Raw genomic sequence first — 12,972 nt, forward strand, 5'->3', positions numbered from 1 at the left:
CTTTGGAAGTGATGCGCTGTGTAATTCATCAGAACCGCTAAATAGCGCGATATAAAAAAAAACTATTTTTGTTCGCATCATATTCCGGATTTCGATTGGGTTGATAATATTTTTTATTAAATACCGGTAAAAAAGTGTAGAATTAGCCCCAATTAAAATACACCTAAATACATTGAAAATGAAAATAAAAACAACCCGACCAACGTCGTAATACCATACGCACGTTCCCTCTCAACTCGTTTTTGTGTGTCAACAAAGTATACGAAGTTTCGCTTTGGAACGGTTTCCCTGCGTTTCCACAGAGGATGCATAATGATAAGTTCTTTCTCAGCATCATCAACAATTTTCTACTTGCTGAAAAACATTCCCACATCATCCTCGCGCTTCTTTTATTCCGCCATTTTTCGTTTTGCATGCAACAGGAATCCACAATGCCGCGGATGCTTGCAAACAAACTGCTCTCGCTGCTTTGCTTTTACCAACCAGAGAAAATTTCTTCAGAGTGATGCTCTGGAGTGGGCTCACTACAGTGTACACGCGCGTGTGGTGATCCCACAAGTAGGTTGGTGTGAGAGAACTGAGGTGCGCAGAAAGTATATTTCTCTTGGGTGGTGAGTTCAGTTTCGCTCTATGGCTTTGCTTTACCGGCACTCTCTCGCACTGAATAGTTTCAACTAGGGGCTGTCCATAAACCACGTGGTCATTTTTTTGGGACTTTTCAAACCGCCCTCCCCCCTCCCCCCGCGTGGTCATTTGTTCATACAAATTTTTTTATTTGTCCATACAAAATGGTCATTGGCCGAACCCCCCCCTCATGACCACGTGGTTTATGGACAGCCCCCTACCAGTGAAAACATTCTCTTTGTCTCCCTGGTGATACGGTACATGCATCCTCAGAGAAGCCGGTTCTCTCGCTCGTCAGTGCCGAACTCTAGTGAAATGCCATCACTGTCCACCGATGAACCGAATTCATCGCGGTCCAAAAATTTTGACACTAGAGCGGGGCCGTTTCCAATCAGAATTGGACGATTCTAATGTAGAAAATATTATTTTCCAAATAAAAGCAGTAATGTCTGACGGGACGAGTCTACACGTTGCCATAACAACAATGCTAAGGATTCAATCATTTATTTCCGTTACTTAGTTAACTGCTTCTTCTCTTTCTAAAAAGCTGTGTAGATCCATCATATCTACACCGAAAGAAAAGAACCGTTTTTCCTGTTTCCAGTGTCCAGCTGTGGTACATACTTAAGTATTCCGTCAGTTGAGATTTTCTTTCAAAAGTCAGATGACTAGATTCGATTTTTGTCGTCAGCAGTGCTCACCTAAAGCGCCGTCCGTTCGTCGTAGACCACGACCGCATCCTGATCGGCCATAGGCAGTGCCGAGAGGTTTTGAGATCGCGACCGGCACAGCGCGATGATGGCCGCCTCGTCGTTGCGCATTCGATTGCGGCGCTTTTTGCTAAAATTGACCTGCAAAACGAGAAGGGTGGGAAACGTTAACCCTTTGAAGCCGGATTTTTTTTTTTCAAGCGTTATTATAGAGTTTTAAGTATTTCTGTGGTTTTGGTGCTTAATAGTATAGAAAGGGTAGAATGTGATGTAGATTTTTTTTCTGGATATCTTAGGTCATCCAAATTGTTCTTGGGTTTAGATCCTAAAGTCTACGCGTTTAACGGTAACTTCTTTCGTTATACAAATTTACGATTTGTATTCTATCATGTCCAGAAAGTTTTCTGAAAGTTTAGTAGACAGTATCAGATCAGTCAGGATATCCTAGGTAATCCAAACTGTTCTTGAGTTTAGATCCTAAGGTCTACGTGTGTAACGATAACTTCTTTCATTATATAAAGCTACGATTTGTTTTCTATCATGTCCAGTAAGTTTTCTGAAAGTTCAATAGACAGTATCAGATCAGGCGGGATATCCTTGGACATCCAAACTGTTCTTGAGTTTATATCCTAAAGTCTACCCGTGTTACGGTAACTTCTTTCATTATACAAATTCACGATTTGTATTCTATCATATCCAGTAAGTCTTCTGAAAGTTTAGTAGACAGTATCAGATCAGTCGGTTTATCCTAGGTCATCCAAACTGTTCTTGAATTTAGATCCTAAAGTCTACGCGTGTTACGGTAACTCCTTTCATTATACACAGCTACGATATGTAATCCATCATGTCTAGTAAATCTTCTGAATGTTAAATGGACCTTATCAAATCGGCTGCGGTCATCCAAACTATTATGATGTTATAAATCTATCATCTACAGCAATTGAAGTTTTTGTTGTAATGGTCAATTATAATTAAACTGAATCAACAATTCTTCACACCAATACTCGGATCGTGCCTGCCGTTCTTATCCTCGGCCTCGACCGCTTTTCACATTTGCCTTTAGATTTTTGCTCGAGATGTGACTTCGTCAAACCTTCACCTTAACTGGGAGTTTTTTTGTCTGTATTAACGAGATTTTTAACCCTAGGCTAGTTCATCTCGGGACCCACGTTTAACTTCCCTTCCGAAGGAAGAACCCACATTTTGTGAATATGTCGGGAATGGGGTTCGATCCCATGTCCTCGGCGTGATAAGTGTTCTAACCACCACACCAGGTCCGCTCCACAATAACTGGAAACTCTTAGTTGTAGGGAAGTTTAGTAATCCTGAAATATCTTAAAGATATTTTGGAATGCCTCTGAGTTTGAACAACCTTAAATGTTTCAATTGTACAGAACAATGCCCACTAGTCTTTGAAAAATTAGTAAATATGTTTCATTATTTAGTGTAGCAGGCTAGCATTGCAAGTGGAGATATAAAGCTGTGTACTCAATGAAAGATTGAATAACCTAAATAATCACAAATCTATCGTGAAGTGACCTTTGAAAGTTAAGAGGTTCATGGGCCCTATTTGGTAGTGTAACGTTACTATCTAAAACGAAATCATCTAATGTTACAGTGGTTGTTCTTATCAACTAAGCTCCATAACAGTAACGATGGCCCATAGTATCCCAAAAATATATAACAACGCCTATTGTTCCTCGAACTACGTTGGTAAATACAGTGAATGTAACACTAATTAACGTACTGTCAAAAGCTATTATCCCAAGTGTAGACCTAAAGGTATAGTCTCCAAAGTAGTTTAGTTGATCTGGAATATTTCAGAACTATCTTGGAATGATTCATGCAATGCCAGGGGGATTACAGATTACAGTTGGATCTGTAAAGGTACAGTTCATTGTGAGAATTACTACTGTTACTGTCAAGAGCAAAACTTCAACATAGTTTGGACGACCCTTGTTATCCGAAAGGTTCATAATATATAGTAGACTTCAGGTTGATCCAGTAATCAAGATTGATTATGCAACGTTATTCAATATATGGTTTCTGCTACGAGTGTAGACCAGAAGTTTTGAACTCTAAGATGACATTTGAGATTTCAAGAGTTTCGCGGATCCCAGCAGATTATGTAATGCCATAATTTATGGCGAAAACATGAAAACATATTTTTGTAGATTGAAGGACTTTATTATAGAGGACAGTTCAGACGACCATGAATGTCCCAAAGGTTAATAATAATTTCTAGTAGATTTCAGGTTGGTCCTGTAACCGCAGTTGATTATGCAACTTTACGCAGTATAGTAGATATGCCTGTTGTTACGAGTGCAGACCTGAAGTTCTGAACTCCAAGGTAGTTTGGCTGACCTGGAATATCCTTAGTATTTCTAAATGACATTGTAGATTTCAAGAGCTTCACGGATCCCAGTAGGTTATGTAATGCTATTGTTTATGACGAAAACACATAAAGTTATTCTTGTAAATTTGAAGAACTTTACTACAGGACAGTTTGGAACACCTAGAACATCCCAGAATATTAACACTCCAAATACCGTGATAAAAAAAACTCACGCGGAATACCGTGATCAGAAAAAAGTTGGAACTTTTACTTTGAGCAGCTCGTTCTCAGCCGTCTGTGGTCCAATTCAAATAAAATATTCAGGGATCTTCTACCCAACTCTTCTGTTTTTGTGTTCTGTAAAAATATGTTTCTAGGGATGCTCATTTTTCCCCCAGACTTGCATGACTAAGGAACATTTTTAAAAAATCTCGCTATTTTTGATTAGCGTTCTAAATTTTAAGAGTGATCACGAAAAATGACTAGAAATCGGTAAACTTGGCAAAAAGGTATGATATAGAGGTAGTAAACTTATTGCGTAGCTATCTTGAACATCTCTAGCTACAAATGATCACGGCTCCCGACCGGCAAGTATTCTAGTGCTCTTGATAAGCATCCTAGAAGGTTCGAGTCTTCAACAAAGTGTTTTATATTGATTGGTACTATACTTTCACGTATTCTATATTGATTTAGATCTGCTGTAACTGATCTAGATAAGTTCAATTATTTATATGGCTCTCTAGAATACTCGATATGCATTCTGGAAGGTTGCAGCACAGACAAACAGACGTAACACTTGAGAAATTTCCATCGACCACGCATTTAACGATCATTTTAAATTTTCATAGTTGTGGCTTTCACAACCAGAGGCGCGCGCATCGTTTTCCCACGCGTTTGACGTTTCACACTAGCGCCTACTGTTGACGATATTGCACAACAGTGATTCGTGCAACTTTTCCACCAGGTGATGGTAGTGTGAACTGGGCGATGGATTTCCATGAAAATCGTTCAAGGTGTTACGTCTGTTTGTCTGTGGTTGCAGTCTTCGGCAAAATTCTTTGGATTAGATAGTACTGCACTTCGACTTCTTCAGTTTTGACCTAGATTTGCTGTAATTGATCTGGTGTGTGCGTACTCATCTTCGTACGAGGCGGTTTAGTGTGTTTTTGGCCGCTTTTTTCATTCGGATCGGGCGCGTTGTCGTCGACAATTTCAATGTGCACATCGTCGTACCCGTGTGTTGTTGTAGCAGTTCAGTGTAATTTCGAGGCCAGTTAGTGGAAGATGCTGGTTTTTGTGTATTTATCTAACAAATATTGAAAAGTCCGTCACGTCATGTGTCGGCGCTAGTTCCAAATGCACATTTAGTTGATAATAAATAATTTCCTTTCATTTTTTGCATGAACACAAAAATTTGAATGGTTCGTCATCTTCGGTGTCGACATTTGTAATACTTTAGTCCGAATGAATAAATGTTTTGACTCAAATAAAGGTTGCATGAATTTCTGGAAAAAGAGAGGGTCGGTAAAAGATAGACGGCGAGCCATGCGGTAAGATCTTTCTGATTTATTTATTGCAGACTACATCCCAAATTGGACTATCACACTTTTTATGGTACGCCTAAAAAGTGTGATAAAAGTGCACATTTGCCTCGGATCGTTTCGACGTCTTCGGGGCACTTATTCCTCCATTTACAAGGAATAAGTGCACCGAAGACCTCAATTCGATCCGACGTATCCCTGCGCTGTAATCACACTTTGAAGGTGCGTGCACACTATTGTGTCAGTCCAATTTGGGGTGCAGTCAGCAATATCACGTGTTATTTTGTTAATACTTGTGAATTGATCGCGTTCAGCATTGTCTCGCGCGGAAACGCAAACTACAGTTGCGTCGGTGTTTAGCATTGTGTTCTCCTTAGTTGCGAATGAATAACTTATGTAGGGTGAGTTTTGAGGCACAAAAGATCGCGTTCGTCGTCCAAGGTTTAGAAGGGTATTTCTTCGCGAGCGCATTATTAATCGCGAACTAAAACATTACACTCGTTTACCACGACAAAATCCTCAACACATCTCCATTTCCCCTGTCCAAACTCCTAGTGATTTCTCGTAGTAACGCAGAGAATTCCTCGGTTATTGGCCCAAGCGAGAATCACGTCATCACTTCCTTCCCTATCCTCAATTGACCTGCATTCGGACGCGGCCGGCGCTGGTATTGCTTATTGAAAAGTATTGGGATTCCAGCATTTACACAATGAAGAGAAAGCTAATCCCAAGCATCATCTGTTGGTTCTTTGTGTAAATGCAGTTGTCCTTGCAATAACAGAGGAGCAACCGCGGGCGGTCAATCATGCTCATGCTCATGCTCATGCTCAGATTTGCTGTAATTGATCTAGACAAGTTTTATTTTTCTATATGATTTTCTAGAATCCTCGATAGGCATCCTATAGAGTTGCAGTCTTCGGCAAAGTTCTTTGGGTTGGTTATTACTTCACGTTTTCATCTGTGATTTTGACCTAAATCTGCTGTAATTTATCTAGATAAGTTTTAGTTTTCTACATGACTTTCTGGAGTTCTAGCTATGTATCCTAGAGGGTTGCAGTCTTCGGCAAAATTCTCTGCGTTGGTCAGTACTTCACTTTTACCTCATCGGTTTTGATCTAGATCTGCTGTAATTTATCTTGATAAGTATTATTTTTCTAATTTAGTACATATCTAGAATTCTCTACATGGGTGAAAATAACTTACCACCGGGTGATTTTTTTTTTCCGCGATCAAGTAAAGACTATCGCCGTTTGAAGCATTGTTAAGTAATTTCAGGAAGGTGTGAGGCTGCGTAAGAAAAAAAACCTACATTTGTGTTGATTTGTAGTTTCGTGTACGAAAGGACGAGTTTTTATTTTAAATTTGTTTTTGCAGAATCTCCTTAGTCCAGAGAAGATAAAAACTTTTTTTTTGTCATGAATTTCAAAAATTGATATTTTGGCGTTTCATAATAAATGGATGAAAACCTGGAGGTTGATGCACTAGGGAGTCATTACAAAAGAAAAACAAATATCTAGATCAGTCACAGCTAATCTAGGCCAAAGAAATCTTTCAGAAAGCATATCCAGAGCCCTAGTGGACACTAGAGCATTAAAGAGACAATCAGAAAGATAAATTTGAATTAGAGCTAATCTAGATCAAAAGATTTACACATGTTACCAGTCAATCCAAGCAACTTCGCCAAAAACTATAAACCTACAAGAGCATTGAAGAGACATTTCAAATTATGAAACCCTTCTAGATCAGTGCAATCAAAACAATACCACAATCCAAGGAGTAAGAGTGTAGTGCCATGTGTTCATCTAAAAGGGATGCATATTCAAAACAGTGAAGATTCTAGTTTAGGCTAGTCCAGTCTACACATACACAGCCTATCATTGAAAGAATCTTGAATTGACTACTTTTATCATCTTTATTGTCATTATCAACCCTTGAAGTGCATCGGTGACGCATTACCAGCATGTCCGCCATTGAAGGACCAATGTACGAAAAACACAACTCAACCGTAGAATTTCCACTATAATCACACAACCATTTATTTTACCAAACATGTTCTAGCCGGGTGCCGTAGTTCCACCGATCAAATTAAATTATACAGGACAACATCGAAAACACGCAACTCAAAAAGTTCTTGGTATCAACTAGTGGTGGGCAAAATGACTCACTTTAGTGAGCGGCTCAGAGCTACTCCGCTCATTAAGGTGAGCTAGTTCATTTGAACGGCTCATCCGCTCACTTTTTATTTATTATGTAAATTGAACACAAGTGTTTAAAAAAATGCAAGATTTAATCATTAGATGCGATATAGATATCGTTCGGTTTTTACCAACAGTATACCATACATATTCTTTTGCTCAAAATGTTTCCCTGCTCTGTGTGACCGTTTATTTTCAAAAGAAAATAACTTGGGACAGCATCAACAGTGCGAAGGAATACAAATGAGCAGTATTTGCAAGGTATTACGTGTAAACTGTTGTACCTGGAAGGTTTTTTTTTTTGTTTAAGAAAATGATTAACCACGAAAATGGAATCGTGAATGAGTCAACTGGCGAGATCAGACAACCCTGGCTTTACCCCGATTATACTAGTGAAAAACTAAAAAAAAGCAAATCGACCGCTTGGGCAGTTATTCTATTTAAGATCTGAGTGTCATCAGTAATATAACGCTAATATTCGAACACCATAAATTACAGTACCAATTGTTCTTTTTCTTCTAATTTTTCTAACAAAAAAAAACAAAAATAAGAAACAAAACAAACAACCCTTCAACCATTTGTTTTGTGTAGGATGAAATTGGGAGCACTATTCTTAATAAGGGAGCCAATACCCTACTTTAATCTACCTTATTTGTTCGTACCAAATCCCACCCCACTTCAATCATCAATCGACTGCGTACAGCAGCAGAAGTCAACGCGATGATGCTCAGTTGAACGCTACACCCTAAAATGAAACAACACAGGCTTGTGTACAATGTACACAGGCTTGTGTACTATGTACACAGATTTGTGTACTACTAGATCAGCCTCCACCCCTGTGTCAAATGTACACAGTCACTTTTCTGGCTCTAGCGCTGGTATGGGAGCAAAGTTCATAACTAATTTTCTCTGAACGATGACATGCATTATCAGGAATCGATCAGTGCAAAAATAATTGTTAATTTTGTTTTCATGCCAGCGCTGGAGCCGGAAAAGTATCTGTGTACATTTGACACAGCGGTGAGGCTGATCTAGTAGTACACAAATCTATGTAACTTCTGTAACCGCACGGTTACAGAAGTTACATAGATTTGTGTACTACTAGATCAGCCTCACCGCTGTGTCAAATGTACACAGATACTTTTCCGGCTCCAGCGCTGGCATGAAAACAAAATTAACAATTATTTTTGCACTGATCGATTCCTGATAATGCATGTCATCGTTCAGAGAAAATTAGTTATGAACTTTGCTCCCATACCAGCGCTAGAGCCAGAAAAGTGACTGTGTACATTTGACACAGGGGTGGAGGCTGATCTAGTAGTACACAAATCTGTGTACATAGTACACAAGCCTGTGTACATTGTACACAAGCCTGTGTTGTTTCATTTTAGGGTGCGTGTAGCGTTCAGTCCGTTCCCGCTCTGTGGATCTCGTTCCCGCTCTCGCTCCCGTTTTGTACTGGATTGTAACGAGCGAGCCAAAGAACTAGTTCTTGGCGCGTTCTTTTGCTCCTACCGCTCGTTCATTGAGCTAAAGAACTACACGGTTACAGAAGTTACATAGATTTGTGTACTACTAGATCAGCCTCACCGCTGTGTCAAATGTACACAGATACTTTTCCGGCTCCAGCGCTGGCATGAAAACAAAATTAACAATTATTTTTGCACTGATCGATTCCTGATAATGCATGTCATCGTTCAGAGAAAATTAGTTATGAACTTTGCTCCCATACCAGCGCTAGAGCCAGAAAAGTGACTGTGTACATTTGACACAGGGGTGGAGGCTGATCTAGTAGTACACAAATCTGTGTACATAGTACACAAGCCTGTGTACATTGTACACAAGCCTGTGTTGTTTCATTTTAGGGTGTAGTTCAGTGAACGAACGGTGGGAGCAAAAGAACGCACCACCACTGAGCTGGTTCTTCGGCTCGCTCGTGACATTCCAGTGTAAAACAGGAGCGAGAACGAGATCCAAAGAGCGGGAACGGACTGAACGGTTTGAACTGAGTGCAGCGTCGCGTCGCCTCCTGCTGCTGTGCAAACTCGTGACGGCTGATGAGAGACCTGGGGGGGGGGTCGAGTAGAAAAACGAGAACGAACTAGACTACGTGCTTTGTGGTGTTCGTTCATTTGCCGTATGCGCGGCAAACTATCCTGGCGAGCTGATGGTGCAATCAAAGAAAGGAAGTACATGTTCAGTATCAGAAAGTGGCAAATTTTCAACGCTGATCGGTGCGCCACCTTGCGGTTGAAATCACGCTTTTTACACGGAAAATTTCAAATTTTTATACATCATTTTAGACCAGCTGGTATACATAAGCAAGGTACCAAGAAGAAGGTGCGTCACAATATTTTTTTGTTATTATTGCGCATTTAGTTCACCACTGGACTGCGCAAATGTTGATGTTGATGTTGATAATGCGAAAATCTTAATAAAAGTGCGCGATTGCATCAAATCCAGTTGATGTCTTCGGCGCACTATTTCTTTGATATATGCTGAATTAGTGTTCTGAACACACCAAGTTGATTTGTTGCAATCGCGCACTTTTTTTTAAGTTTTTGCACTCTTGAAAACTCGTGCGCTATATTTATTGTGCGTTGCAAGAAAACTATCGCACAAACTTGTGCGAAAACGCAAATAGGTTTGCGCGGTTGCATTCAATCGATTAGATATTGCAGATATCGCCCTAACTACGCACGCCATCAAGCAGCTGAAACTGCACCGCGCTCGCGCTGAATACGACGGGCGAGGTTTTTAGGAAGAAAAAAAAAAAAAACTGGAGAAAGAGAAGGCCGTCTTTGCGAGTCTCGTCTCATGTAATTTCTATAGACAGTAGAGTAAACATAGATCCGCGGATACCACTGAGTGAAATGTTTCAAGTGTGCAAATAGTAATTTTCAAGAGTGTGATGACGTCATGCGTTCCATTCATGTTGTTGACATTTGTATTTGGCGGGATCAGGCGTAAACTATTCACTCAGTGCTATTAAGCAGGTTAGTACACAGGGTCAAATGTTTGTCCAAAATGAAACCAATGCTCAAACATCTTGTTTGGCTCGTTCGAATTTTCATTAGTGACAAACAGATGTACTTTCTTGAGTTCTTTCCATGTTAAATGTGCTGTATCCCTGTAACCTCAGTCAAATTTGGATTCTCGCACGGAAGAGTCGATGTCACTTTCTGGTAGGGATCAGCCGATTTGACATTTTGCTTGTGTCATTTGACAGCTGATCGATAAGTGTCGATAAGATTGATGATCGATTATATCGATTAGCTGTTAAACGACACAAGGTAAACGTCAAATCGACTGATCCCTACCAGAAAGTGAGCAAAATTCTGGCGGCCTATATTTGGATTGATTTCTGATTCCGTGCTACACCGCTTAGGGAACGTTCATAAATTACGCCACGAAAACCCCGTCCTTCTCGAAGCCACACTTTTTATGAGACCTCCGGAAATTATGCACAGGTCGTTACACTTTGATAAATCCCCATCCCGCTTCAATGCGTGACATAGTTTCTGGACGTTCTCTCAGCATCCGATTCAACATGGCATCCAATGTTTTTGTTTTGATGGCTTAATTCATGAAAAAATGCACTTGAAACATCGACACTGCTTCGCTGCGACATATAATATCGTGCAAAGTGATAAAGAAAGAGAAACAATCATAAAAACAACCATTTCGTTTGAAATGTGTAATTTCCGAAATAAGCACTAGCAACACACGAGCCGCACACCCGAAAATCAGGAGCAAGTTAGGGAAAACCGACCAGAAAGTGAGTACCAAAACGCTCCGTACCAAAAACGATGATGGTGAGAGCGGCGATGTACGGCGTTTGATAGCTGTGTCACCCCACTGCTTTGACGCCTCGAACTGTTGTAGGAACGTATCCACTTATCCGCGAGCGGTAATGGCGACGGCGGGCATAACCAACCGGTACGAATTTTGACGTTTCTTGGGGGAACGTCAAAACAGTTTCATTCTTCTCCTCACCCCTTCGCCCACTGTTCGGTGGCGCCAACCGATTGCGATCCCCATGAAACGTCAAAAAGCGAATCGGTTAGTTGTGCCCGCCGCCGCCATTACCGCTCGCGGATAAGTATGGATAGCTATAGCAAAACAAGTGGATCAGATTTAAAGAAAAAAGATTCATTTTGAGGCTCGTAGTTTTAGCGTGTACTTTGACAGGAGAAAACATTTGACTTCGCTGCAAGGAGTGAGAGTAAACAACGCGAAATAAACCGTGCTTCCGGCAAAGTTGAACTACGTTACAATGCGCAGAAAAACGTGTGCTATTTTGAACTGTTTCTCTTCTTCCACATCAAACGTTTCATTTTTCGCTGTGGATAAAAGGTTGAATGTGTAGTTATCAATTTGATGTATTTATTACCGAATATCTTGCTTACAGGAGCGTCGAAAATAAACAAAAATGGATGCAATACATAAGTCCAGACTTGAAAAGCGTGAAAAATCTTCTGGTGTGTTCCGAACATTTTATGCAGACAGACTTTAAGAATGCTTCCTGCAAATCTAAAGGGTAAGTACTCGTGATGTAATACAGTATAAAAATGCCATGACGTATGCAGATATCACCAATAATAACACATACGCGCTTCTATTCCAATCCACGGAAATTGTGACGTCACTTGGTGTGTTTTCAGATATTGATTCTCTCCAATACATTCTTGTTACATCATTTTGTCTACTTTGTTGATCTTTCCATTGGCTCTCGCATCGGTTGACATTTTAAAAGTGGTATAACGTTTGAAAAAGGAGTTATTACAGACCATCCCTCATAATACGAGTCAACACTGAAGATTCCGTTTCCATTGCAAACTGATATTTTTTTAGCATTTTCATCGTAGGGAAAGAGGCAGGGTGATGTTCAAGACCTTTTCAAATTAATAATATGGGTCAAATACTACTTATGGAATTCACATCTCTAGCCTTGTCTGCCACTGATAAAGGAAACAGGCATGTATGACAAATCACTGGCGTTTTGCAAATTCTAAACAAAGTCATTATACTCTTGAGTTTTGACTAGATGCATTGCAATAACAGAGAATTTGTTACACTAGCATTCTCCATCCGTTGTGCGCATGTTAGTCGAGTTTTAGTGGATTTTATGTGTACAACAACAACAACCTTCGGCCGTTTATCAGTTTAGCGCTTCTACTGGCACTGTAGCATAAATCCTGGTGGTTGCTTGCCGTTATCAAAGAAATATCATTAAACTGACCATTATTCCTCGGGGTAAATCTTTACTTTACACAATTTTTGGTCATTCAGGTGCCTCAGATGATTTCGGGACGTTTCTGGTAGTTTTGGGAAGTACAAGTGTTTCGAAGTGTTTTATAAAGTTTCAGGATTGAAAAGGAATTAAAGGTTTTGCGGAGAGTTTGCGGGAGGTTTCAGGACGTTAGCAGAGGATTTCTCCTAATATACATATATATATGATCGGCGTTAAGTCAGAGGGGACCAAGTAACAAAATTGAAGAAAATTTGATTTTTAGGGCATTTGATTAAGAATTACTTAAGCTACTTGGAACATTCACCCAATTTTC

The 12,972-nt window shown here is 40.0% G+C and overlaps 1 protein-coding gene across 6 annotated transcripts in view; it reads right to left on the reverse strand.

Annotated features, from left to right (window-relative positions):
• Positions 1 to 1,195: 1,195 nt before the first annotated feature.
• Positions 1,196 to 12,972, reverse strand: part of LOC115256309 (BMP-2-inducible protein kinase) — a 60,111-nt gene continuing 48,334 nt past the window's right edge. For all 6 annotated transcript variants that reach the window (XM_062856936.1, XM_029854544.2, XM_029854541.2 and 3 more), the window contains exon 7: positions 1,196 to 1,475. In XM_062856936.1, coding sequence (XP_062712920.1) covers positions 1,326 to 1,475 — 150 coding nt within the window. In that variant the 3' untranslated portion in view covers positions 1,196 to 1,325. The remainder of the gene's footprint in view (positions 1,476 to 12,972) is intronic.

Source organism: Aedes albopictus, chromosome 3, assembly GCF_035046485.1.
Source record: "Aedes albopictus strain Foshan chromosome 3, AalbF5, whole genome shotgun sequence".
Classification (NCBI taxonomy): domain Eukaryota; kingdom Metazoa; phylum Arthropoda; class Insecta; order Diptera; family Culicidae; genus Aedes; species Aedes albopictus.